This window comes from Carassius auratus, chromosome 22 (assembly GCF_003368295.1).
Source record: "Carassius auratus strain Wakin chromosome 22, ASM336829v1, whole genome shotgun sequence".
Taxonomy (NCBI): Eukaryota; Metazoa; Chordata; class Actinopteri; order Cypriniformes; family Cyprinidae; genus Carassius; species Carassius auratus.
This window is the reverse complement of record NC_039264.1, coordinates 13930601-13958467: the sequence shown is the minus strand read 5'-3', so window position 1 is coordinate 13958467 and position 27867 is coordinate 13930601. Positions and strand designations below refer to the sequence as shown.

General features: G+C 38.3%; 2 protein-coding genes across 4 annotated transcripts in view; one reads left to right on the top strand and one right to left on the bottom strand.

The window, feature by feature from the left end:
* The window catches only part of LOC113039777 (26S proteasome non-ATPase regulatory subunit 1-like), a 30608-nt gene extending 7418 nt beyond the window's left edge, over window positions 1-23190 (top strand). The window contains exons 17-25 of the mRNA XM_026197867.1: window positions 16717-16831; window positions 19013-19129; window positions 20005-20107; window positions 20753-20922; window positions 21571-21663; window positions 21786-21878; window positions 21964-22170; window positions 22439-22603; window positions 23016-23190. Coding sequence (XP_026053652.1) covers window positions 16717-16831; window positions 19013-19129; window positions 20005-20107; window positions 20753-20922; window positions 21571-21663; window positions 21786-21878; window positions 21964-22170; window positions 22439-22585 — 1045 coding nt within the window. The 3' untranslated portion in view covers window positions 22586-22603; window positions 23016-23190. The remainder of the gene's footprint in view (window positions 1-16716; window positions 16832-19012; window positions 19130-20004; window positions 20108-20752; window positions 20923-21570; window positions 21664-21785; window positions 21879-21963; window positions 22171-22438; window positions 22604-23015) is intronic.
* On the bottom strand, window positions 7-14411 carry LOC113039778 (5-hydroxytryptamine receptor 2B-like). Of its 3 annotated transcripts, none has more exons than XM_026197871.1 (4): window positions 12861-14411; window positions 11742-12327; window positions 5156-5356; window positions 7-3218 (listed from the first exon to the last, which is right to left on the bottom strand). In XM_026197871.1, the coding sequence occupies exons 2-4, from the start codon at window positions 12016-12018 to the stop codon at window positions 2326-2328; spliced, it is 1371 nt and encodes a 456-aa protein (XP_026053656.1). In that variant the 5' UTR covers window positions 12019-12327; window positions 12861-14411; the 3' UTR covers window positions 7-2325. The 3 variants fall into 3 exon arrangements, with proteins under 3 accessions (XP_026053656.1, XP_026053655.1, XP_026053653.1); XM_026197870.1 differs by having other exon boundaries at window positions 11742-12231; XM_026197868.1 differs by having other exon boundaries at window positions 11742-14411.
* Window positions 23191-27867: the final 4677 nt, after the last annotated feature.

Sequence of the window (27867 nt, the reverse complement as noted above, 5' to 3'; positions counted from 1 at the left end):
GTATGGTGCCGTCTCTCTCTCATCAACGCTCCCTGTCGTCTCATCCTGTGCTTCATTATAAACAGACCTCATCGGGATGAGCCGCTCTCTAAAAGCTTTCCAGTAACCCTGATTAATCAGCCCTTAATGTATACACAGACGAGATTCCACCCATTCCTCTGCAGCGCTTTACAGAGAGTCTTCTGAAGCGCTTGTCCTCAGGACTTGATTTTAGTCCTATTAAGAGATGGATCACTTCCTCCTATCGTGCCCTGTGGCACTTGCTTTATTGGCATCCTTTCGTTACTCTGCCTAGTGTTTCGGCAGGTAATGGAAATTTCTGTCATGATCTCTTATGCAGTTCTTCAGCTAGGGGTGCGCGATATCAAGAAAAAAAAATGTTTTTTTGGGATTTTATTGATAATCATAATTAGATTATATTTTGCTGAGTGTTATTCTGCTGGCGTCTTAAAGAATACCATAGACGAGAAACCAATCTTTTCCAATAAGTTTAAACTGATTTGTACCTTTTTATGGGCTTTTTTCTTTTCCTTAAGGTGTCCATCATCTTTTGAGTCAAATTCTTACATTTAAACAGTGAATTAGAATAATAAGCTAATAAGCTAATTTGCTAATTAAAATCAGACCAAGCTAATTAAATCAGTAATTGAATTAGTCTGGTTTACGGTCATGTCCGCTACACACTTCAAAACATCTGGATGTTGAGTACATCCTGAAATAGCCAGCATTGATTATGGATCAATCTAAACATTTGATGACCTCAAAATCACCAGCTTCAAGACAAAAAAATACTTTGAAGTAGTTTTTAATCATAGGCCCAACCACAGATTTCGATCGAAAACAGCTTGCACTTTTAAACACTCTGCATGCAAGGGTAGAACATGTTGTGTTGTCCCATATGCTTCTCTTTTTTTATTATTATTATTTTGCCAGCAGTAAGTTCCCCCTCTGGTTCTTGGCTAAGTAGAACTGCTGAACTATTTTAAGCCCTAAAAAGGCCATGCGATATTCCCATGATCAATTGTCAGTTAAAAGAAAATAAATAAATCTATATAAATCCCTCCTGTGTTTAGAGAGTGCACAGAGCTGCAGCACTTCAACAGGTTTGTGTCGTCTGTCTCACAGGCCTCCTATCACGGCTGCACATGCAAATCATGACTGGACATCTTCTTCTTTTCTGGGTGTTGATTGATCACTCACTACAAATGCGAATGGAATCTTTTCCTCATAAGATCATGCTGGAAAACATGGTTGTTGTTGTTTTTTTCTTCATAGAAGAACAACTTCAAAGTAGCACTGTTGACATGTTTTTTGTGCAATTATAAATTTAAGCATTAGCCAAAACAAGCACTTCTTAGTTATGTTAGTATGCAAGAAATATTGTCTGAACGCATAATAAAATCATAACGTCAACAACTTTTTATCTGGAAAAAAAGTTTATTTGGCAATAGTTCAGAAGAATCTTGCAAAATGTCAGTATCTACAAAGTTATTTCTTACATATACAAAGGCATTTTTGATTCAAGATCAGTCTGCAGAGGTAAAGAAGACCTGCCATAACTTAGTGAAGCATGTATTATTTATTCATTGTTTACAGAAGATAAGTGGAGATGTTATTTATTCAAGACTTGTGCTTTATATAGAGAAGATGTCTTATTTTGGCTTCACTTTGTAGACCCTGTCTACTAACTTTGGGATGTGCAAAAATACTTCCCTCTTTGCCATAAGTACTGTCTATTTTCACAGTTCCACCAGTTATTAGGCTGGCATTACTTTCACACCCCCAAGCTATTTTTGTCTTTTGGGGGTTCTTAGACAGTCATATTAAATGTAAATCTATCTACCAATCAAGGGAATTAAGATGGAGTATCAGGTAACACTTCAGTAAAGGACCAATTCTCACTATTAGCTAGTTGCTTATTAGCATGCTTGTTATTATATACAAGTTATTAGTGATCATAAAACACATATTTTGGCTGACCATATTCTACATCCCTAATCTACCCAGTACTTAAACTTAACAACTACCTTACTTACTATTGAGCCTCAAATTAGGAGGTTATTGAAGGCAAAAGTTGTGGTTAATGATTTGTTAATAGTGAGAATTGGACCTTAAAATAAAATGTGACTGAATGTGATATTGGCGACCATGCAAAACAATCCCCCGACCATTTTATGCAGCCCTTCTGAACCATTTTAGACCATATCTCATTGGTTTCCATGAGAACTTGTGGGCTTTTGGCACTGAACGACTGGCACATCCCTGTCTCGCTTCTTATTTGAAGTGTATCGGATGTGCTACTTATTTGAAGTGTTATCGGATGTGCTACACGTGGCTTACGTGTTCGTCAGGTTTGAAATCTTCATTGTCCGTCAGAAGCAATGTGTCCAGCGTGATGTTCAGAGAGGTCTGCAGGTGCGTAGGACGCCGCCGAAGAGGACTCTGATAACTTACAGTGCTGATGCCATTCTTCATACCGTGTTTCATAAACCGTTTTGAGTTTTCGGTCACCGATGGCCGAAAAGAAATTCTGTTTCTCCGTTGAATTTTTGGAGTCCTTACACGTCTGTAGTTACATGTGATGTAGCGCCTAAAGGCCTGCCTGAATGTCCTGTTAAACAGCGTATAAACCAGCGGGTTGATTCCCGACGAAACGTAGCCCACCCATTGAAAGATATCCAACAGCTGGTCCATTAGATTACTGTTGCACCCTTGACAGAGTACAGAAGTCACATTGGTAATGAAGAAAGGACACCACATCACAACAAACAACATGAATACAATCCCCAGAACCTTTGATGCTCTTTGTTCATTGCTCAAGTTTTGCATGGACCTCTTTCCTATGGTGGACATCCTGCGGAGAGGGATCTCATCCCTTGTGACGGGATGCAGTGTTCGGTCCCTTTTTATTCCATTTGCAATGACCACTTTCTCAGGCGAAGAGACAACCGGCAACTCCTGGTGGAAGACAGTGGAAATGCTGGGCCTTGCTGCTCGCGATCTCAAAAGATAGGCCTTCTTGCGCAGTACTTGGATTGTCAGCAAGTAGATAATCATCATAATTGTGAGTGGTATAAAGAAAGCCGTCAAAGACCCATACACCTTGAAGTCCCCGAAACCTTCTGGTGACAACAGACAGGTGTGGTTGTTGTTGAACGTGACATTGTTTGGATGGTCGAAGACTTGTAGCCCTTTGATTGGAATTGGTATTGCAATACCTGATGGAGAAAGACCAATCATTACATTTAACAGAGAATAAGGTTTAAATAAAACATTTGATTGATTAAACTGCTCCCAGAGGGGAACCTTCCTCCTGAACCCGCTAAACATGGTCTTCGGGATTACTTGAAACTTCTAGTCAGGATGGTAGTACTCAGGACCAATTTGATTCACCTCAAAAAGCATAGCATATTTACATTGTCTGAATCATGCAGATCCACTTCAGGTCTCATCTCGACTCGTACTCAACCTTTTTCTAGGGTCATTCTTGACTGATTCACTCTACACTGGTCCGTGGCCTGGATTTGGTCCTGGACTTCAACACTAGATGGAATTAAATTCTCCAGGAAGGGATATATCCAGGAGCAGGATTGGACACAAGTGGACTAGGTAACTGCATAGTCCAAGGATCTCCCACTCTGCTCCTGTAGAGCTACCGCCCTGCAGACTTCAGTTTGTAGTTACATACCTGTTTTGTAGTTCTCAAGCTGCCCTGAGCACCTTGATTACCTGGTTCAGGTGTGTTTGATTGGGGATGGAGCTGAAATCTGCAGAACCTAGCTCACCATGTGCAGGGTTGGAAATCTGCAAAAACGTTATTGGACCATGGTGTCCAGTCCTTCACCTAGATGTAAACCTTTCTGGAGAGATTAACTCCAACCAGTGTAGAAGTCAACACCAACTCATTTAGGCCTACACCCACATAGATTAAATTATCAAGTAGCCCTGAACACCTTGATTAGCTGGTTCAAGTGTGTTTGATTGGGGTTGGAGTTGAAATTTGTTGGACAGTATTGGATTGGAGACCCCTGGCATAGTCAGTCATTCCCTTTGTAAGCTCCTGCCCACCGAAAAGTATTTTTTGTGCTTTTGGCAGCTACCTTCTGTTTTTAAGCAATGCTATGAATTGGTGGATTTCCAAAACAACTATTTCACTAACTGGTTCTGCAGAAGCCTTGAACAGTTCAGTTTGTGTGGGGTTCATCTGATCCCGATTAGGTTTTATAAGAGGTTCACATAAGATGAGATCTGTTGTTGGAAAAAAAAAATGGATGTAGCACTATGTAATGTAACAGAACGCAGGCTTCGAGGCATGTTTTAACTTGATACAGCGTCTTATAAGAGCAACATTTATAGCACAGTAAAATAAACTAAAAATGCAGATGTCGTCTTCTTTTTTAGATATTGTGGAACTCTTGTGCTACAATTGTATAGTGTATACATTTGCCAATCATTACTAACAATAGCAATTACAACATCAATAATAAATCTTGGATTTGAAGTCTCTCAGTTTAAGTATCTATAACCATCAGCTCCTGTTGCCTGCTTTCTCTCAGTAATAGTGCTTTGTCAAACGTGAGAATTTGCAACGTCATTCTCAGGAGTCCACAGTTTCATGGTCAGTGTTGAAGTGACACAGCACGTGGCCTGCCTTTCATGGTGGTGAAACTGCTTTATGATTCCAGAACAGTGCATTGAGCTTGTCCAAACAACGCAGCCAAAGTTATCGTCTGGACTGATATTAACGAGCAGGATTTGCAAGGTGTTTACTTTCATCCCACCCCCCACAAGCCAACGTCCAAGTATCACTAAAACCGATTATTAAAAGTAAATTGTTTGTTTGTGTAAATAATAGAAGCTCACTGTTTAGTCAGTGACGTGAGAGAAATTAAATGAACACGCATGCAAGTTTTCCAGACAACAAGTGTTGAGATCATCGATCGGTTTGGCACTTAGAGACTGGGATTTTCCAGATTTGTGTAAAGATGTAATTTCATATTGTATTAAACTTAAGTAATGCAATTCTAGATATGAGTTTGTTCCCATTTGTAAGCTTCTTCGTCTTCTGGAAGGAAGCTGTGGCATTTGTGTTTTTACAATTGAAAATGGAAATATTCTGCATCTTTAAAGGCCAATGACTAACATTGTGACATACCTATAGAGATTAGCCAGACAAGTGCTATCTTAGCCAGCGCTTTAGCTCTGGACTTGAACTGGCTGTGCTGGATTGGTTTCTTGATTGCAATGTAGCGGTCCAGGGAGATGGCACACAGGTGCATGATGGAGGCAGTCGAAAACAAGACATCCAGGAACAACCAGATAGGGCACAGGAAATCTGCAAGGGGCCACCTGGAGTCTGAAATATGAACAGAAAATTAAGCACAAATCAGTGCACTGTCTGAACTTAAATTAAGACCACCTCTGAGACCTTTTTGTCATTTTGTGATGGGACACACATTTTAAAAACATCTTTCCTCATTATTTCATGCACGCTAACTTAGCATGGCTTTCATCAGAGTTATTGTGCCATTCAGTGTTTCGGGAAAATGCAGGCCAAACCTTTTATATTAAATATTCAAAGTTAGTATTCACTTCTTGTTTCTTCTATTCATTCACCTATGAAGAACTTCAGATTACGTCAAGTATGTTGTAAGTCACAGATTCTTCATGGTAGTAAAATAAATAAATTACATAGAAGAAATAATAAATTTTTACATAATACATGTTTTTTCTTGTTTATAATGTCTTGTTTGGACATTTACATTAATGCATTGCTTTAAATTAATCACAGCCTTTGCATCCCTTCTTGTATTTAGTGTATCACAACATTATTAAATAGAAACAAGCTTGAGTTGATAAAAAAAAAAAGTTTCAAAATATTAAACACTTGGGGCCTTTGGGCGGTTCATCTTGATATTCAGTGATGTGGTTTATTTTAGTGACAGACATGAAATGGTGGATAATCGAGTTGGTCCTTAGTGCTGCAACAAACGATTATTTTGATAGTCAATTAATCTTACAATTATTAGAACGATTAATCAACTAATCTTCGATTAATCAATAGAATTTGATTATTCAGCTCTTGCAATTAGTCCAAATATTGTTATACATATTAAATAAAAGATAGTCTAATCACTTCAGCTTTGGGATATAATATTATGTAATTACAATTATTATACAGTTAATTTATACAAATATATATATTTGACACAAAATGAGATGACAGTGAAACCTTCTTATTTACCATTTAATTACTATATGTAAATTAACTGAATGACACATTCTGCCTAACATCTCCTTTCGTAAGTGTATAATATGGACAAGAAACAAAATAAAGGTAAGTGATTAGATTTGTTATATTTGGATTAACAATTTTATTCGCAATATACACTACCAGTCAAACATTATTGAACAGTAACATTGTTTTTTAAAGAAGTATCTATCAAGCCTGAATGTATTTGATCCAAAGTACAGCAAAAACAGTGACATTTTGAAAGATTTTTTACTATTTTAAAACTGATCTTTCAAAAATCATTCTAATATACTGATTTGCTGCACCATTTATTATTATTATTAATATCATTATTATTATTATTATTATTATTGTTGTTGAAAAAAAAAATTCTGGTTTCTTTGAATAGAAAGTTTAGAAGATCAGCATTTATCTGAAATATAAATATTTTGTCAATTTAAAGCATCCTTGCTAAATAGAAGTATTAATTTCTACAATAACTAGGGTTGGGAATCGTTAGAAAATTTCCGGTTCTGATTCCGGTTCCATTAAAATCATTAAACAATTATTAAGAAATAGTGGTAAGGAAAAATGCACAATACTCAACTACTAAATGCCCAATACTGTTTATTACTTACTGTCAACTTAATTTAAAGTTTGGCAATGTCAAAATGCAACATATATTACAGTGTACAGATCTTCATAAGTAGGGTGGGATATTTTTAGAAATTTTCTGGTTCGGCTTCTAGTTTCATTTAAATGAACTATATTTTTTACTATTTTACCTTCACTGAATGTAGCATTGCTGGAAGGTAGTAGGTAATGTTTAGTAATGCTAGTCCATCAATCAGCATGTGTTTCAAAGTTGATGTTTTTTACACTATCAATAAGGTTTTGCTTTTCAAGCAGGAATAAGCTTGTTGGCCAAATAGTCCCTTGAGGGCTGGGACACTTGTTCATTTCCCTTAATTAATGAAATATAAACGGTTAAACTTAAACATGTATACACACTCTCCATAAAGTCCCTGTTTTACAAATAATAATGCAGTCAGGAGATGGTGTGATGCAATGAGTGGTTTCCACATTTTTAAACATTTAAAGTGCATTAAAATTTTCTATCACTTTGTTTATCACTCTTGAAACGACCTGTACACTAAATAATCTAACCCTCATACTTGCAGAACAATAGCAGTCTATTTATTTAGTAGTCCTAGTTGAAGCCAGTATGCATATTAATGACAATATGGGACAAATATAATGCAATTTAGTGGCGGCAGGTGCAGCGCGCTGCCATTAGATGTACAGTCAGACAAAACAATGTGCACAGTTATCAAAGGCGCGAGAGCACATACAGTCGTGGGAAACAATTAAAGACGGGACAGCGCAACGAGTCTGTGGATGTGCGTCATTGGAATCAATGTGATTTGATTTCAACACCTGATTCAGATAATCAGCTCATTAGAAATGAATTCCGTGCATGACTGTGTTCCAATTGTTCATTGCTCCATACTCCCTGAGCAGGGGAAATATGTTGAAGTTTACCTCACATTGCTACGTTGGCTTCGAACTGGAATCTTGGCTAAATATCCTGTGATGTCCACTTCGCAGGGCACTTCGTATGTTCGAATAGAGCAAATGTCTGAAGCGCTAAGAGAAACGTAAAAAATGTGCAGAGCAGTGGGGCGCGAGGACTGCAATTGAGAACCGCTGCTTTACGGGAAACGCCGAATATTCAGAACACCTGTGCAAGGCTGCTCACAGCGCTTGGTCACGTGTTGCACCAGAACTGTTTTCGGAACCGAAACTTAGAAATTGCTCACGGTTCCGGTTCTTTTCAAAGACCAAAAATAAGAACCGGTTTTCGGTTCCCATCCCTAACAATAACCAATAAAAAAAATTAAATAAAAAGTGATATTGATACCAAGCTTTTGAATGGTATTGCGTATAATGTGACAAAAGTTTTTTATGTCAGATACAATCTGATCTCTGGATCTTTATATTCATCAAAGTATTTTATATTATATCATAAAATTTTTAATCAACGTGAATGCTTTACCGAGCTCGTGCACACTGCTGAGTACCGATCACACTGCTGTGATATTGTTGTTGTTTATTTCGTTATTGAGAGGAAAGCGTGTGTCATATATTGTCATATCCAAACGCCATTCAGTTCGGCTCAGGTGCGTTTCTCTGAAGCAGCGTGTACTCTTGTACACAAGAGTACACGCTGCTTCGAGGAGGGCTGAATTACAGTCTTGAGCTAAAGCACCGCACTGGTCAAACTGCATTATTGCAGGCTCTAAATTAGGTCAAAGTAAATCAAATGACTACTCAACAAGAAAAATATTTGTCGACGATTTTTCATTGTCTACATTGTCGATAAAGCCCTAGTCTTCATCCCATTGCACTTACAGATGCTGTTCTTTAAAGTCTTGTAAATAAGATTATGTTGTTTTTATCTCTGCAGTCTTTTTCATGCTCAACTAAAACAGATACAACGTTTGTTGTACATGCCATTATTACTGCTCTCATGACAATTCTACATTTGTGTGAGAACCAAGTGAAAACCAAGGTAAAATGTTAAATTTAGTGACATTTTTCATAAAATACATCGATAAAACATTGGTAAAACTCATAATAAGCTGCTCCAAATACTTCAGGATACCGGTTTTCACAAAGTTGCCTTTTGTAAAAACCTTTTGGGGCTCATTACTACAATGTTTGCTTACATTTTAAACATGATTTCTAGCCTTTATGGACCTTAACCGTAGTGTATCTCCAAACTTGTGTGTGAGTGGACCTCCATGGTTTGGAGAGCCTATAACCAGATGTTGAAAACTGGCATGGATCAGATCACCCCTCTTCACTAAACCTATCCAGCATGTTTTCCAGTCATTTTGTAGGCTAGTTAATTTAACCAGCATGATGGTTAAATTAATACAAGTATTAATTTCTATAATCCCTAAAATAAATGGTTCAAATAAATGCAGGCTTGGTGAGCAGAAGAGAACAATTTATGTATATAAATTGGTGCTCTCAAAATTAGCACGTTAACGGAGGTGATACATTTTTCTAATTAAATGCAAACGCGGAACTAGGGTTGACTCATACTATTATTTCATATTAAAGCATGAATTAAACCACAAGCCTGTGTCAGATTCATGTTATGTTCAGCAGTGGCAGCTCTTAAAGTAATAGCAGCCAAATAAGCTTATAACCCATCTGTTGTGATGTCTGTTCATTAAAGAGCAAAAGATAGAAAAAATAGAAATCAGTTGCTTTTGCAGCTTTAAGGATTCATCTATACCTTATTTAATTTAGAAATTAGTGTTTGATAACTTTATTAAATTTCTGTAGGCTATAGTTCCTAATTGTTAAAGGGCACATGTAGAAGACATTTGTTATAATGGGTTCATGTGAAGATCTGTTTTAAGTTAACTTAAATTAGAAGTTATTTGTTAAAGTCTTATAAATGTTAAAATTGATAGCTCTCAATTGGAATGTTGAATAGTCAATGGTTAAAAAAGAAAATAACAATTTCAGAGATGTCAGTAGTATTGCTATAAGTGATACTCGGCTTAAGTCAAAAAAAGAAGCCACTAAACAAATATTTTTATATTGTTTTTACATTAATTGTTTTACATTAATTATTACTGCAATATAAAAGTATATTTCAAAACTTTCATGTAAATATGCGATTGATTTTGATTAACAGCCTGCATTAAAGTAGACTAACCTGCATTAGATGATACTATTCTGTATTGTTTCCTTGCATTTGTGTAAATCGTCATTTAAATCAACTATCCTATTTTTCCCAGTCACATACATTTTATTCAAAAAGCCATTGTTGCTCAATGGATTCTAAATGTTGAATGATTGCGGTCACACTTACCATTTTCCATTGCAAAAGTCATTGTAATAGGAACCCATGCATTTGGGAATTTTGCTTAAGGGTGAAAGATTTTAAACAGATTTTGCAATCCGAATTAGCAGTGTTGACCAACAGATAGCCACTTAGTTTAAAAGTGATTGTGTTGGGAGTAGTGCTCCATTACATCACTGTCGACAATAGACATTGGATTTTTTCCCCCACAAAATCTCGGCTAATCGGACTACAGCATAAGAACTGAAACAATAAAAATGTATAAAAGGTTTGTTCAAATATTATTCACCCAAACACATTAGTAAATATACCACATAGAATCCCCATAAAAGTGATTTTGGGTGATAACACAGTTTTGTTCAAATGTCAAGGCACACGAAAATCATTGATATTGCTTAATTTTTTTTTAGTCGAGACACAAAATCTAAGCGAACGTATTCCCTATGTTGTCCAGCCCTAGTTCCCTTAAAGACTGACAGGCAAGTGTGCCCTCTCTTGCTCAAAGCAAAATACAGAGTCACTCTGCTCAACCACACTTTAGGTTTGCCCCGCCAAGTCTCAACTTCCTCATGTAAATATTTCTCTCGTTCTCAGAGAAACACATTTGTGCTGTGCTCTCCATAGTAAGCTCTTGTTTTTAGCCTTGCTGAGACTCTTTATCAAGCGCTGTGTAGTTTTACACAGAGTCATGGCTTTAACTTCAGTTCCCGTCTTCACCTGGTCCACAGATGTGAATCTGGCCTTTGGTGGACATTTGGTTTTAATGTTTAAGCGAGCACATCTTACCTCCACAAGACTGAAAGCTTTGAATTGCTCCAGTTGGTAAAGGTTGCTTTTATTTTTATGATTGCATTTAATCACGAGTTATTGTTAAAAAAAAAATTAACATCTATAGTTACCATTGTCTCACACACATTGTATTATTGTACCCCCTGATTATATTATTTAAAATGTGTAATGCAATTGATTACATCACTTTACTTCAATTTTCGCCATCCAATTTTTTAATCAGTAACCGACTACAATTTATAAGTAATCTACCAGCTCTGTTAAAAGCATAGTGTGCCCTAAAAATGGAAATCCCGACTTTTATGTAACATAACATTACTGTAATGTTGTTCCAAACCTCGGACAACATTGAAAGTCCTAAGGTTTGGTGTGACATGAAGTTGAGCAAATAACAACAGAATTTCATTGCTGAATTGTCCCTTTAACGTCCTGGTTCAAGAGCCAGATTATGATCTAGTAAACAAGGTCCAGCAAATAAGGTTCAATAAATGTCATCAGGTCTAATTAATGAGAAATAATAGACCGACTGGGGGTTTTGGCATCGGAACTGAAAGACAAGCTGGCATCAGAACTATAATAGCAGTAGCTTGGCAGATGTTGTGTAGTTTGAAGCTTGTGAGGCATGTTTACACCAGAAACAGTTTGAAGAGTGCTTGACTTCTGTGTGTATTCATTCTGTCAGTGTGGGGAAGCGAAACATGGTCTTTATCGCTGTTTAATACGGTTTTAGTGTAATTCTGAGAAACTTTAAAGCCTTTCAAAATCAGGACACCGACTCCATCTGCTAATAAATTCTACAATAAACAGTCCTCCATAATTAATGTTTGGGTTACTTACGAAATAGCACAGTCACCAGAGCGATGGGCATTACTAGCAATCCCACCAGCAGATCGGCCACAGCCAGAGACATCAGGAAGAAGTTAGTGGCGTTCTGGAGTTTTCTCTCCAAAGACACTGCCAGAATGACCAGGATGTTTCCACCAATGGTGGGGATGATAACCAGAAGAATGAGCAGCGCGGCCCAACGGAGTGGTTCTCCAGGCTGGAGGGATTCCCAATTCTCGCTCCCTGTTTGGTTGAGCTCTGGCGTAGAGGAGACGCTACTGCTAGCCATTCTGCTTTGGAAAGTTGTGCTTTAGTTTTTTCCGTGAGCTCGTCCAGCATTGTCACAGACTCCCTCTGGTCCGAGGGTGGTGGTACGTTCAAGTTCAAATAATGCACTTGTGTTTGCTCGAGCAAAAGAGTTTTCAATTTATTATCTCCAGATGAATAAAAGAGCGGATTAGTCACATGGTAGACAAGGTCCTGACCATCTTTGTTCTTTCTCCTGCGAATATGAACATTACAGTAGTCTTCAAACTGATGTATGATAAATTAGATTTTCTCGTGATGTGATTAGTGGTACGTGTTCCAGGCCATGTTTCTGAATTAAGCAAGGAAGTAGCTATCAGTAATGATCTGTGAGTGTTGACCATATGGAGTAATTTGTATTCCTATCTACTTCAATCAATCTAATGACTTCATAAACAATGTTTATGTTTACAGAATAATTGGGGTTTCATAACTTCATTATAATTTCGAAATGGCTCCTTCTAGCATAACGTTATGTAATGAGTGTGGTGAAATAGACAAATAGTGTATATGTATATAATTTTATGAAATATAGGAAAATTCTGGCATTTATAGAAAAAAGTAACTACTGTAGAATAACATTAATTTACTGTAATTTTTTCTTTATTTCTGTTATGGAGACCATTTAATTTCCCTTACCAACTTTACCACTGTTTGAAGTAGTTTTTACCCCATTATAAGCTTAATATACCTTGTTTTTATCTCATCAAATTACATTTAAATTTTTTAACTATATTTTGTCTTCTAAATTTAAAATGGTTCTAAATACATTAAACATTCCATGAAAAAACATATTATGAAAATTTCAGTCTATTTTTCACTTACCTTGAATTCAAACCTGAAGATTTCCTTCTAGCTTAATTCCATATCATTCACCGTTTTGTTTTCGCTCATCTTTTAAGCAAATGAAACGGGGGCTACTACATGAAACGTTCCTCCGATTGTGAACTCTCATCTTATATGTACACCAAAAAAAAGTAGACGACCAAATTCTCTGTGGGAACGGATCCAGATATTATCTCACATTTCAGTTGCATGCTGAGGAATGTCCTTGTTCTCGAGGGTCTGGACGAATCCCCAGATCTTCTCCGCATCACCTACCGTGATCACCGACTGGTCTAAAACTTCCATACGTCCTCTGAGCCTTCCTCTCTCATTCTGTGTCTGCTCACTGACTCGCTCTGCCTCTGCCTCTCGCTCTCTCTCACTCTCTCACGAGTTAAACCTGGAGGAACGGATGAATGTGTCGACACTGGGATCCTGGGGGGTCATTTTCTTCAATGCAGCAATGCTGCTGTTTATTTTTGTCATTCATACTTTTTCCATAACGTGATTTATCCATTTTCTTTCATTCAGTCAACTAGTCATTTAAAAAAAAATGGTTTAGCACATCCCTGCCACCTACTTCTTGCCAGAGATGAAGAAACATGGTGTTTTTGATGCTTTTTTTTAAGCTATTGAGTTTCTATTGAGCTATTGGGTTTCTATCCAAACTTGGACCTTGAAGCACCCTGCTAATTTCCCTCAGCTGTCTGTATATCCAGATGGAGCGTGATTGCCCTTTAACACCCTCTGAATACTGAGCGGGTCGCTTCTGTGGTTGATCTGTCGTATTTTAAGAAGTATCGATTGAGGACTTGACTCTGACTTTCACATTAAATGACTTTTGCGAGGCCAATCTGTGAACAATCTTCATCCAACTCGTCCTTCCCAGTACCGCTATGTGCTGTACAGACACATCTGTTTCCCACCTTGACACGGTGTAGCTAGAGGTTGAAAACGCCAACAAAAGAGGCTCATTCTGAATGTTTTTTAAAGTAGTTATAATAGTATCATTTGATTGTACCATTATTATTATAAATATTTTGAATAAAAAAACTTAATTTGAGCCATTTAGTAATTTTGTTCTATTTGTCATTTTATTTGAATAATAATCTGATATGATATATGATAATAATCGGACCTAAATGTATTCTTTTAAAATTCATGCAATTGCTTTTATACCCAAAGTTTTGTAGACGTCTAATGAGAAATGTTTCAGTTGAATCTCTTTGACTTTTCTATTGCGAGTATGTATGGAAACCTGAAGTCTTTGTTTAAATAATAAACTAGTAAAAAAAAAAGTGGACTGGTTTTGGTGGAGGGGACTCTTTTGTTTGTTAATTTTACTGGTGCGTTGGATAATGTCTGGCAAAGGGAAACTCTTGAACCGTGAATGCCTCCGACTCCTGGAGTGTGTCAGACTTTGTCTTTTGTTTATGAAAGTTAACAAGAAAAAACTTAAATCAGACAAAACCAAATTTAGGACTGAGCTTTTAGCTAAAGAATTAAGAGGCTGTTAAGGTTGATTGTGCTTGCGAAGTAAGACAAAGCAGTTCTTATGAAGGAATTATATATATATATATATATATATATATATATATATATATATATAGCTTTTTGGGGACAGTGATCTTCGACATTGAACGAGTGCAAGTTGTGCATATAAAGTTTTTATTTTTTTATTAGAATGTTTAGTACTTTTTCATTAGTGTTTAAATAATGTTTTTTTTGTTTTGTTTTTTTACTTATAGATGTACCATGCACAGGCATGTGTATTAGTGTAGAGCGCAAACATTGTCTTTTTTTTATTTTATAAATGCCTAAATACAATAAAATTGGCAAGTGGCTATGAATGAATACCAGAAAATATTGAAGGCAAATCTAGATTTGTGTGTGACAACAAATGAAGCTCCAGTCTGAATCTGAGACGAGCCTCTAAAACCCAAATGACCAGTCAGGATTAGATTGAATAAATGGCCGTGGATGACCATAAGACCCTGGCCAAGATTTGTATTTGTACAGAAGGTTCCCAACTCCAGTGTTGAAACTGTATTTCTCAGCTTGCCAAGTTCGGCCCTTGATATCCAGCACAACTCATTAATTCCAGCCTGATGAAAGATTAAGTCAAATCCTTTTTATTGCTAGTTGGCATTTGTATGGGAGTACTAAATTGTGGATTAGCTTCCCACGGAAATGGTTTGGCCTGTGAAAAGGGTTCAATAAGTTGTCTCAACTGGACTTGTTGTCTGTTATTACTGATGAGATTGTGTTTGTTGTTGCTCTGGACCAAAACTGAACTTTTAATTTAATTCAGTTTATTTTAAATCAACCTGGTATTATACAAACTACAAATATGGTTATGCGCAATTAATCTTAATTGAGCATATTGCAATCAAATGATATATGTCGAGTAGATTAGTCTGAATTAAAGATAAGATACTTATTTGAATTAGGATATATTAGGATATATATATATATCTATATCTATATATATATATATATATATATATATATATATATAGAGAGAGAGAGAGAGAGAGATATATTATTAACTTTTAGTTAATATTTGATACTTTTTGTTTGAAGGTGTTAAGTATTTAGATAGGTGCTTTAATATCTGTTTCCATTTCTAATTTGCACAAAACCTTTGCATTATTTAATATAAAAAAATTGCAAAATGATGCGCTTTTATTAACGAATGTTACGCTAAACTAAAATGCATTTTATTTTTTTATTTTTTTTCTCGCGACAAGTCACGATGACAGATGTTGCTATGTTTACGTATATCACAGCCACAGCACTAGCCGTTATTTTTAATTCGAAGGGTAAGCCAGGTGACCGTTAAATGTGGGGGGAGAAAAACACGAGTCTTAAAGTATTGCGATATATGGAGGTTTTTGGCGAAATTCATGTTTACAGCTGGCATATTTTCAATTTGCGCAATTTGAGAGGTAATGGAAAAACAGCGTATGAAACGTAATACTAGTATATAGAAGTAAGGATTTATAATAATGGACATTGATTATGTTATATATCAGTGCCATCCCTAGATTGATTGATTGTTAGTTTTTTTAGTTTTTTTTTTTTTGTAAATAGCTAATTCAAGTCAATGAGAAGAACTAATTCTCTTTAGTGTAATAACTTTGCTCCCTTTCAGTGACTTTGTGTTATGTGACATATGAGAATGTTGGCATAGCCGAGTCTCAAAGGAGGATTTAATGAGGAAAATGAGGCTGTTATTTGATTACTTTATTCCTGCGTGGCCATTTAGACCTTCGGGCTATTTAAGATTACCATTACCACAGACTTAAACAGAAGATTTACATAGTCTTGCAGTAACCGTTTCAAGGACGTTTCTCTTTTTTCTTTTTCCTGTAATTGGTAAACTATGTTCCTCAACAGATCAAGTTTGCATGGAAATTGATATTTTTGTTCATATGGAAGCTTTCTATACATTTCATTCAACTTTATTAAAAGCCAAAGAACCACATTTTGAACATTAAAACCTCTATTATGCCTTTGTACCGAAGTACAGAATATTAGGCCAGAAAGTCTTGTCACATTTATGGCCTAAGATTCCCATTGCCATACTTTTATGTTTCGTTCATAATAAACTCATGTGCATACTTCAGATATGCTTAATGAATGGAAACCTGTAGTGTTTTATAGAGTAAGATTCTTTTGTTATAAATTTAAGTTTGGCTGCACACCAGTTTAATAGTCCTTTTGCATAAACTTTGTACAAAGAACTAAAGCCTCGCATTCCTTCAGTCGATCCAAAGTATTGCTGTCGGAGAAAATAAACCGTTTGGAGAAATGGATGGTCTTTGCTTCAAGTGTTTTGTGTTTGTGTCTACAGGACTCCAGAACAGTGTCCCAGTGTGGTTTCTCTGCTGTCTGAAAGCTACAATCCTCACGTCCGCTGCGGCGCTGCAATGGCTCTGGGCATCTGTTGTGCTGGCACTGGGAACAAGGTGAGTTTGGATCAATACTGTATCTGTACTCTGTACTCTTAGCTTGTTAATGCATTTAAAGGTGTCCCCAGAGTGTGTATGCAAAGTTATATCTCAAAATACAGCACAGATAATTTTTTATAGCTTATTGAAATTGCCAGTTTTAGGGTATGAGTTAAAATGCTCTGTTTAAGTGTTTGTCCCCTTTAAATGAAAATGAGTTGGTGCTTCCGCCTCCCTTACAGTGTTGCCAAGTCCGCAGTTTTCCCATGAAATTGGGCTACTTTAACACTGTTGCCACGAGTTTTCAAAACGCAATTTTTAACTACCTCATTCCTATACACAACCGTTCTGGCAGCACGAGAAGGCAGCATTAGTGAAAACAGACCTTGACAATTGTAGCTTTAGCAACATTAGCAAAGAAGCTCTTTTGGAAAACAAAATATAATGCGTGACGCTTACTTTTGGATGTTTGCGCACAAAGCATTGGTATCGATCCCTCTTTCAGAAGCAGTCTTTGCATAACTCCAGAACTGAACTGAGCCTCGTTTGTGAAGTGTAAAATGTTAATAGGACAGAGAGAGTCACAAATGGGCGGGACTTTCTCTGACTGTGCAGTCATATTCTGGAACTACTAGTGTGCAGAGACTGTTTATGATTTATTGGGATGATAAAACAATGAGTGAGTGGATTTGTACCATTTATAGGGTGGTTGTTTTCAAACACTGCAGCCACACAACCGTGTTCAAACCTTAGAAAAGTGATTTTTGCATTCTATGGCACCTTTAATCGAGTCATTTGTGCACAAATCGTACATGTGGTATAATGATGTCAACGAGTTATTACGATGTCAGATTTATTATTTATTTGTATTAACGTTTTTCAAAACATTCTTTCAAAGCAACTTTACATAAACTCCTAATGCTAATGTATAGATAATTGTAATATCTTCACGCCTTATAGTTGCATTTAGTAGATTAGAGCTGGAAATGTTATAGCTTATAATATACACACATCATATCGATATATCATATGTACAACGTGAGTATAGTGTACGTATGCAAATAAAGTTGGGTATATATAACTATGTTAAGAGCTCTGAGATTTGATATAGTAACGTTTTGTTACAAGATTTGTATCGCTTTATATGTGTACTGTAACTTCTAATTTATCAACAATATCAGTTCTTGTTCAGTCATTGTTGTTGCAACTGTGGCCATTTTAGTCACAGTCTGGAGCCCTTATATGACTGTTAAAGTTTAGATGGCTGAACGATTATTAAAGGAGTTTGTAAGACAGCTGGGCAAGATCTGCCAGGACCCAAGAGAGATGTTTGAACTGTCTTAAAACAATCCTGAGAGATGGGATTGGCTCTTATGCATGCTCAGGTTGGTTCTGTGACTAATTGCATTACCAGTGGAAGAGTCACAGATGGCACATTTACCTCTTGAGTGGAGATGAGATTAAAACCAATGCCTTGGACGATGCTCAAGCCATTAACCACTCAACTCCCTCATTGGGTGAGCTGGAAAAATGGAATAGGAAGATGGTCTTGACTATTTAACTTATAATAACTCTAATACAAATCTCTCTCAGGTGCCCAAATAGTCGTTGGGAGTTTTTTGGTGAGCCAAGATCTCCCACATTTTTAATTCTGTTTAAATGGGTCACAAATTCAGCTTTGGGTCTGAGATTTATACACCTGGTCAAAGTTTTACTGCAATATAATTTCTGCTTTCGCTGTCCCGGCACAATCCTTTTTTGGCTCCGTTTGTCAAACAAACTCTGGCTTTATTTTGAATTAATCGTTCCAAACAACTGCTGACTCAATCGAGGAAATATGATGGTATGTTGTGTAATGTTACCTGAGCTCTCAATGATCTGTGAGCCAAACTTGCTGGTTTGGGCTCCGTCTTCAGTGTAGTTGTAATTCAAAATGATTTGGCTTTTAACTTAAAGATCAAATGTGACCCTAAATACCCATGACCAAAGGATGAAAAGTTCATGTGCTAGAGTCTAAAATTTTCAGGGCAAGTCTTTCAGTTTGGTACTCCTGTTTATCGAACAAATACAGCATTGTTTTAACCACTGTATGATTGGAACTTCATTGGGAACAAGACACAGTGTCACGTTCATAAGACATTTATAAGATTTAAATGAGAAATGAGATGATTTAAAAGCTGCATTATATGCAATTTACAGGAAGCAATCAATCTCCTGGAGCCGATGTCCAATGACCCAGTGAATTACGTAAGACAGGGGGCGCTGATCGCTTCGGCTTTAATCATGATCCAGCAGACGGAGGTCACCTGTCCAAAGGTAAGGGGGATGTGTCACTTTGGGTGGTTTGGGTTAATTATTTGGCCTTTGGGATTCATAAGTGTTAAAAAAAGACTTTGTCAATCCTTGCCTGACTGCAATATGAGGCTCAGAACTACAAAATCACAGTAAATGTTTAATATACATTCATGTGGATCGCATGTTGCACCAATAAGGTTCCAGATTAACGGATGTACATTAGCTAGAGGAACTTTTTGTGGGCTTGAGAGACTACACAGACTGAAAATGAACAATAGGCTGTCATTTAACTGTTTATTATTGATTCTAGTGTGCACCTAAATTATAAATATTCACCTCTTATAATATCAGACTTTTGTCGAATTATTTCTACAATGTGGTTGTGTAGTCACGGTACATTTGCTTGTTTCTTGGGGTGATTTTCCTTCGGGTTTACCACATGATTATTACCGGACTGCGAGTTTTATGGCCACATGAAAGTAACATTGATTTGAAATCCCTGTTTTATGGTGTAATAAAAGGCTGGAGTTGTAATAATGGCAATCATTTGTTAAATATCCCTTCCGGGCAGACTTTAATTCATGCTAGCCACATGTTTTATGAGCCTGGCCTGAAAACTTGGGGAGAGAAAGCAGAGTATGATTCTCATAAATGCCTTCGAACAGACTTCATTTAACAGAATCTAAGTGTTTATTTAATATTTTGGAAAGCGAATTAAGTCATTTCGCACATGAATCTGTTTTGACCTTGTCAAATCCCTGAGAAACCATCTTTTAAATTAAGACCAGAACCATTTAAAATGGGGTAAGTTTTGATTTTGCATCTTGTTTCCTGTTCTCGTTCATCAGTTGTTGTATATCAGAGATCAGCTGTACCTTGGCTATTTCTTTCCATAGGTGAACCAGTTTCGACAGCTCTACTCAAAGGTGATCAGTGACAAGCACGATGATGTGATGGCCAAATTTGGGGCCATCCTGGCTCAGGGCATCCTAGATGCAGGTCAGTATCAGATGTGACTATTTAAAGTTTCTAGACTAGACTTTTGTGTGCTTCGTTTCATTTATTTCTTTGCATTCTGCCTTACCTTCTTCTCATTAATGGAATATAAAGGAAAAATGCTTAGTAGAATTTTGATCTTTTTAATGCATCTATTGCTAAAAATGCCAATGGATTTTTTTTCTCTCTCTGGGTTAATGTGCTTTTATAGAGTCTTTATCTCAAATAACTGAATGGTTGTGTGTTCTGTGCTAAATGTGAGGGTGAAAGCAAACCTTTCGTATGCATGTCAGAGCAGGTAAGTCATTTTAAGGCTTTGCGAATAAACCGAATAGGATCGTGACAAGAATGTGGCGTGCCAAACAAGATAGCACCACGTCTTCAAGCCACTACAAGCAAATATCATTCACTCAGTCCCATGGGTGCTTGCCTATTAATATTGAAAGAATGCATCGACCTTCAAAATGCTCTTGCCCCCAGCTTCCCAAATATAAGTTTGTGTACAAACCCACCGATTCGGGAGAGTATTTCACATGGAGTGTTGTTTTTCTGATTGGTAGCATTTTTCGCTGTTGAAGCTTTGCTAATGAAGAGTTGGGTTGGGGTTCCAGAGGAGCTTGCTTACACCATCTCTCTGATTCTTCTCAGGCGGTCGTAATGTGACGATCTCTCTGCAGTCACGCACAGGCCACACCCACATGCCATCTGTGGTGGGTCTCTTGGTCTTCACCCAGTTTTGGTTCTGGTTCCCGCTCTCTCACTTCCTGTCTCTGGCCTTCACACCCACAGCTATCATTGGGCTCAACAAGGATCTGAAGGTAAGAAGAAACATCTTCCAGCCTATAAAGCAATCCAGTGCAACCTCAACATGGCTGACTTCTCTCGTATATAAGAGAAACATTTGTATGCATTAAGTGTCAAACTTTATAATCCCCATGTATCCAGTTTGGAGCCAAACCATTAATCCATGCATGCTAGTTGGAGAACTGGTTTGTTCAGAAGTGTCCAATCATGTTCCTGGAAGGCCACTGTCCTGTAGTTTAGCTCCAACCCCAATTGATCACACTTGAACCAGCTATCAAGAGTATTCAGGGACAGGTTTGGATTACTCTGGGGTTAACGCCAATGTTGAAACTAGGTAAAGCCGATGCTACCAAAATTGGCCTCTTCATTGCTTGAGGCACAAGTACTGCATGTTAAGAGTACTGTTTTGAAAAAAAAACTTGGTGAACTAGTGAACTTGGTGGATGTTGCAACATCCTAACTGTCATTGAACCTCCTATGTGACTCCTATGAAAGGCTGTAAAGGGGCAATGACTTCTGGAGTCCTACAAATAACACTTCTCAAATAAACCACACAGGAGACCTGTTTGATATCAAAATATTTCTAAGAGAACAGAATAAAAGTTAAATCTTTAAATCTACACTTTTCAATTTTGAATGAATAAGTTATTTCCTGTTAACAGATGCCAAAGGTGCAGTATCGATCCAACTGCAAGCCCTCCACCTTTGCTTACCCTCCACCCTTGGAAGTGCCAAAGGAGAAGGAAAAAGAGAAGGTCTGTTTTAACCCTTTCATCATGAACTCTCGCCTGGCTTGTCACAACTCCACTCGATACCAAAAAACAATGTTCTAGTCCCAGATTTCGTGGCGTAACTTAACCCGCTGTTCTTCTGTCAGGTTTCCACTGCCGTTCTGTCCATCACGGCTAAAGCCAAGAAGAAGGAGAAGGAAAAGGAGAAGAAAGAGAAGGAAGAGGAAAAGATGGAAGTGGTATGCCTGTCCCACAGCACTTCCAGAAACCTTTAGCATGTCACGTACTGCAGAAACCCAGTAATTTGGTCTTTATCTGATGCAGGAAACACAGGCAGAAGCAGAAAAAGAGAAGAAAGACGAGGAGAAGGAGAAGGAGAAGGAAAAAGAGAAAGAAAAGGAAAAGGAAAAGGAAAAGAAAAAAGAGCCAGAGCCAAACTTCCAGATGTTGGAGAACCCAGCCCGTGTCATGGCCGCCCAGCTTAAGGTCCTCACCATGCCTGACACCTGCAGATACCAGCCCTTCAAACCCGTGAGTCTGACTCCTTTGATTTGAGCCTGTTGTGACGGTTTCATCTGTAAAATGAAATAAAATGAGCTGCCAATGAAAGAAACCTCTTCAGAGAGAAGACATTTGCTTAATAAACAGCAATTTTAGGAGACCAGATATGAAAATGTTGAAAACATGATTCTGAAGTTTGCATTAAATAACATATGCAGACAACTGATTTTGCCTGAAAGTATATAGTTTGACTGTCACAACATATAGTAACCACCTTCGTCCACATTGTCGCTCCCAGTTACACACGGGTGGCATCATCATCTTGAAAGACACCAGTGAGGAAGAGGAGGAGCTTGTGGAGCCCGTGTCTGCTCATGGCCCTAAGATCGAGGAGGAAGAACAGGAGCCAGAGGCTCCAGAACCCTTCGAATACATAGACGAGTGAGAAACGCCCCCCTTACAGGTACTTCCTCTACATTTTCTTTTTTTTGTTGTACTTTGTGAAGACGCTAAACTAAGAAAGATTCAAATTAAAATTTCATGAAATTCCGATACAATTTGATGGAGAAGTTTGGGCACCCCAGATAATTATCATTTCAACAGAAATAAGTGACTACGGGTAATCAACACACTTAAAAGGGTGGCAAAACACTTGCACAGCCTGTTTGTCACCTTTTGACTTTTTCAACTCAATATTGCTACTATAAGAATTTCTGATCTCTAGAAAACATCACATTATGCAGCTTTCTATAGAAACTTCATGGTATAGCATAAAAAGAATAATTACAAAGATATTATGCTGCCTCATGGGGTGCCAAAACTTTTGCATCAAAACTCGCTGAAGCGCATGTGCTCATCTCCACTCTTTTTTGCAGGTGGTGTTTATCAGTTCTGCGTGTTCACAGCATGCACCGCTACACGTCTACTCAAATGCTCACCCCTTTTTTATTTTTACGTTGTTTCCTCCACTTGGCCTATCGTGGTTCCTGGACGGATGTTTTACACAATGGTTTCAGTCATTACAATAAAATATATATATGTTGAACATGAGATTGGGTGCTTTTATTGTTGTGGATCTGCTGTATGTTTTATGTATTTTTGGTATTATTGTCAATAATGTTGCATAAGGTGGGTAGTTGACATGGAATGCTTTTGAGAAGATATGCTATTCTATTTTAAACAGCATAACAAACTCATGTATGCAAATTGCAGTATATAAAATGAAAGGTTGAAGACAACAGAAGTGGTTGAAATGTACAAATTGAGTAACATCTTCCCACGGTCACCCACTCACTATAGCTAATGTCTTTTTAAATCTCAATTTACATAAAATATAGTTAAAAAAGAATAACCAACTGTCTGGAGGAAAGACACTTTATTCAGTTCACTCACATCATCATCAGTCATAGTGACAGTATTTTCTTGGAAAAATTAACAATCCACATTTTTTCCATATACTGTATATCATGCGTTCTACAGAAACTACCAAGTGACTGTTAAAGGAGGCATTTAGTCACACTTTTCCCCCGATTGTTCACTATGTCCCACTAAAAGGAAAATTTTTTGTTTTTATATATATATATATATAAAATGTATACTTTTTTTTTTCCTTCAGGAATATTGACGCAGTTCAAGAAAGAAACTCCAAATTTTCCTTGAAATTTGTTGTCATGCCTTAGCATCTCTGTCATTTTAGGGAGTCTAGAAATTTGACCTTCAATTAATTGTAAATTGTGTCGTAACTGCAGAGATCTTCAGTAGTTTGTTTTCCAAATAAGAAAAAGAATGTTCCATAGTTCTTTTAAGGACCTTTCAAAACAGACCCCAGTCATCATCAGCGTCTCTTGATGGACCGTGCTCTTTTAAACTGAATGAAAGCAGATGAAACCACTATATTATTAAACTTATGTGTCAACATCTTTCATTTATTGCACATTTCTGAGTATGTGACCATACAAGGTGATATATCTACCAGGGAAAACAGAGACTTGTCTTGATATGACCCTAAAGGGAAGAATGGCATGTCCCGCCCAAGAACGATTGTTGGTGAACAAATACCTCCATCGCTTTTTGCCGTGAAGTACCAGTCTGTTGAAGCCGCACTAATGACAGAATGGATGGAAGAGCCAACCTCTTTTGTTCATTCGGTCAGTCAGCAGGCTGGCCAGAGTGGTGTTGGAGAACTGTTTATGATGGGTGTCCAGGCTCTGGAGGTGGTCGAGAGCCTTCTGTTTGTTGTACTTGCTGGGTGCAGTGATGGACATGCTGACTGGCCATTTGAACTGGGGACAGGGATGATGTTATGATTCCTCGAGAGTCAGGGAATTAATGGATCTTGGTAAGAATTGCAGAACATCATAAATACAATGCTGTAATTATACACAAGCATCGGACCAATGGCTCTCTTTAAAGTCAGTAGCCCCTCACTGCAGAACACAAGATCCAGGGGGCATAGCTGGATCCACATTTAGGTGATTGAGATGGGTGGGTTTTGGGATCAGAGGGTGGAGATTGGTGGGTTTAGGGGTCAGGGGATGGATACGGGTAGGTTTAGGGGTGGAGATGGGTGGGTTTAGGGGTCAGGGGGTGGATACGGGTAGGTTTAGGGGTGGAGATGGTTGGGTTTAGGGATCAGAGGGAGGAGAAGGGTAGGTTTAGGGGTGGAGATGGGTGGGTTTAGGGATCCGAGGGAGGAGAAGGTTAGGTTTAGGGGTCAGGGGGTGGATACGGGTAGGTTTAGGGGTGGAGATGGGTGGGTTTAGGGATCAGAGGGTGGAGATGGGTGGGTTTAGGGGTCAGGGGGTGGATATGGGTAGGTTTAGGGGTGGAGATGGTTGGGTTTAGGGATCAGAGGGAGGAGAAGGGTAGGTTTAGGGGTGGAGATGGGTGGGTTTAGGGATCCGAGGGAGGAGAAGGTTAGGTTTAGGGGTCAGAGGGTGGATACGGGTAGGTTTAGGGGTGGAGATGGGTGGGTTTAGGGATCAGAGGGTGGAGATGGGTGGGTTTAGGGGTAAGGGGGTGGATACGGGTAGGTTTAGGGGTGGAGATGGTTGGGTTTAGGGATCAGGGGGTGGAGAAGGGTAGGTTTAGGGGTGGAGATGGGTGGGTTTAGGGATCAGGGGGTGGAGAAGGGTAGGTTTAGGGGTGGAGATGGGTGGGTTTAGGGATCAGAGGGAGGGTGGAGACAGGTAGGTTTGTGGAAATGTTTGGATTTTTGGGCAGTGGGTGGAGACGTGTAGCCTAAGGGGTGGAGATGGGTGGGTTTAGGGATCAGGGGGTGGAGATGGGTGGGTTTAGGGGTGGAGATGGGTGGGTTTAGGGATCAGAGGGTGGAGACAGGTAGGTTTATGGAAATGTTTGGGTTTTGGTGTCAGTGGGTGGAGACGGGTAGCTTAAGGGGTGGAGATGGGTGTTTTTAGGGGTGGAGATGGGTGGGGTTTAGGGATCAGGGGGTGGAGATGGGTGGTTTGACTGGTCAGGGGTTGTTTCAGGGTTGGTATATGTAATGTAAGGTGTCAGGAGTTGAATCTGGATCCAGCCACGCCCCCTGGATTTTGTGTTCTGCAGTGAGGATTATCTTGTAAAAGTGGCAATATAGAACCAGGTTGCAATGAACTGCAGGATTTTTAGTGGCATTAATTGGATCTGCAATCTGATCGTTTGAAAGGCCCGGCTTTAACAACAATCATGTGAGATTAACAGACAATGGAAAATGCCAAGTTTGATACTTAAGAAAGTCTTTTTTTATTATTGTTCTGTAGATGCATTTATTCTTATTAATTTCTTATACCTTGACTCTGAGAGTCTCCACAGCTCTTTCATTTCAACCACAGCTGAAGTCATTTATTTCAAACCATCTTGATAAGGACTTGTTTGACAGTAAACTGTTTGTTACCATGATTGCATGTCTACAGTGCCCACATCCCATGAACTATGCCAAAGGAATTGAGTTTATATAAGAGATGAACCTAGCTGATAAGCCTCTGTTAAGGGACAGTCTGTCTTCAGTCCTTCGTGTGTATGTGTGTGTGTATATATATAATTCTTATTATTTTTATTTTCAGTTATAGAACAGGATAAGGAAGTGTTGAACACTACAAGGACCTATACAATTTATTGTTTGTTGTGGTGACTGAAAAATAGTTTAGGGTTTGACTTAGCAGTGACCACAGAAGAGCTTCCAGTTGCTTTCGCAATGCGTTTCATTGGGTCTCCATGTCCAGTGTTTCTCAAATTAAATAAACACTTCCAGAGCAGACAGTGCCAAGAAACTTTGGACACCGGTAGACTCACGGGCCGTATGTTGATTGAATTAACCTCCACAACAGAGGGTTCTTGTGTTGGTCAGGGTCTTGGCTAACCTGTCCGAGTCCTCTCTTTGAGCACAGCTGCAAGCCAGATTCACTGTCACGGATTCAGTAGATTTTCCAGCCATTTGCTGGCCAGGCTCTGAGGTGTAGTTGATGAGACCCTTGGGACTCTGCTCTTAAAAGTGTCTCCACAGAAGAGAGCGACTACAGGGGCCCTCCCTATTCTGGGAAGTGAGAATAGAGTAATAGAAAAACAATGCGAGTCAGTTGGCTAAATGGATGAAATAGGGCAACAAACATCCACAATTTTTCAGCCATTAGGTGGACGATTGCGGCATGAAAGTATGTTGCTGACAGTTCGCTTTCATCCATCATTACAGTCAAAGGAACAATGCCACAAAGCCTGTTTAGATTCTCCACGCTTGCATGCTAGTGATTTTTTGGAAGTGAACTCATGAGTCAATCTTGAACGGTCAACTTCTGGAAAGAAGAGAGAAGACTTCGGTTCATTAGGCAAAGAAATCATTAAGCAGAGTGGTAGAACAAATGTGGTGGTCTCCTACAGTTTCCACTTGATGTTAATGTTAAGTAGGCTATGACAGAGTTTGGCTTCTTGTGTTCAGAATTGAAGCATTAGCATTAGCTTTAGCTTTTTTTTACAAGTATGGAAAGATTTAAAATAAGAGTTAACTATGGTGGAACTCTTTTGAGGACCGCTTGTCAGGATGAGGGTTGGATACTAACATTAATGGAGCTTGCCTTCTTTGTTTTTGTGCAAATGTATTTATTTATGGAGGGGAGCAGGACTCAAGCAGTGGCTCTTTGTCTCTCTGCGGGAAGCTAACCGCAGATTTCCTCTCCACCGCAGAGCAAGGATAGATGCCTGGAGGACGCTAGCTTGAATTAAATGAAATTAGTTTATCATCTGCCCAGTCGCCACTTGGAAATGATGACATAACATTATTTAAAATAGTTTACAGTCGAGTCATTCACTTTTAAAACCATTTCACAGCGCTCGATTTGTTTTATATGCTCACCCTTCACTTTGGCTTTAAGCTTAGCAATAACCATAAACGTTAGCCTTCTTATTTTACAAGGTTTATAAATAAATCTCCTGAAGCAGTGTGAAGGGCAATGTTCTGAGTTTATAAAAGTGCATGATATGAAAAGGTGAGTCAGTGCACAGCTGGCAGGGGCATGAGATCATCCCGTCACGGGCGACTGAACGCCTGCCGTGTTTTAGAGAGAGCCAGTGTTTTCACAACATCAGCCTCTGCCGCAAGATGAGCCTATTACAGACATGGCAACCCCAGCATGGGAGACGACTTCTTACAATCTTACAGTGGAAAGTAGAAACCAGACGGGTTAGACTACTGGATTAAAAAATATTAATGTATATATATACATATATATGTTA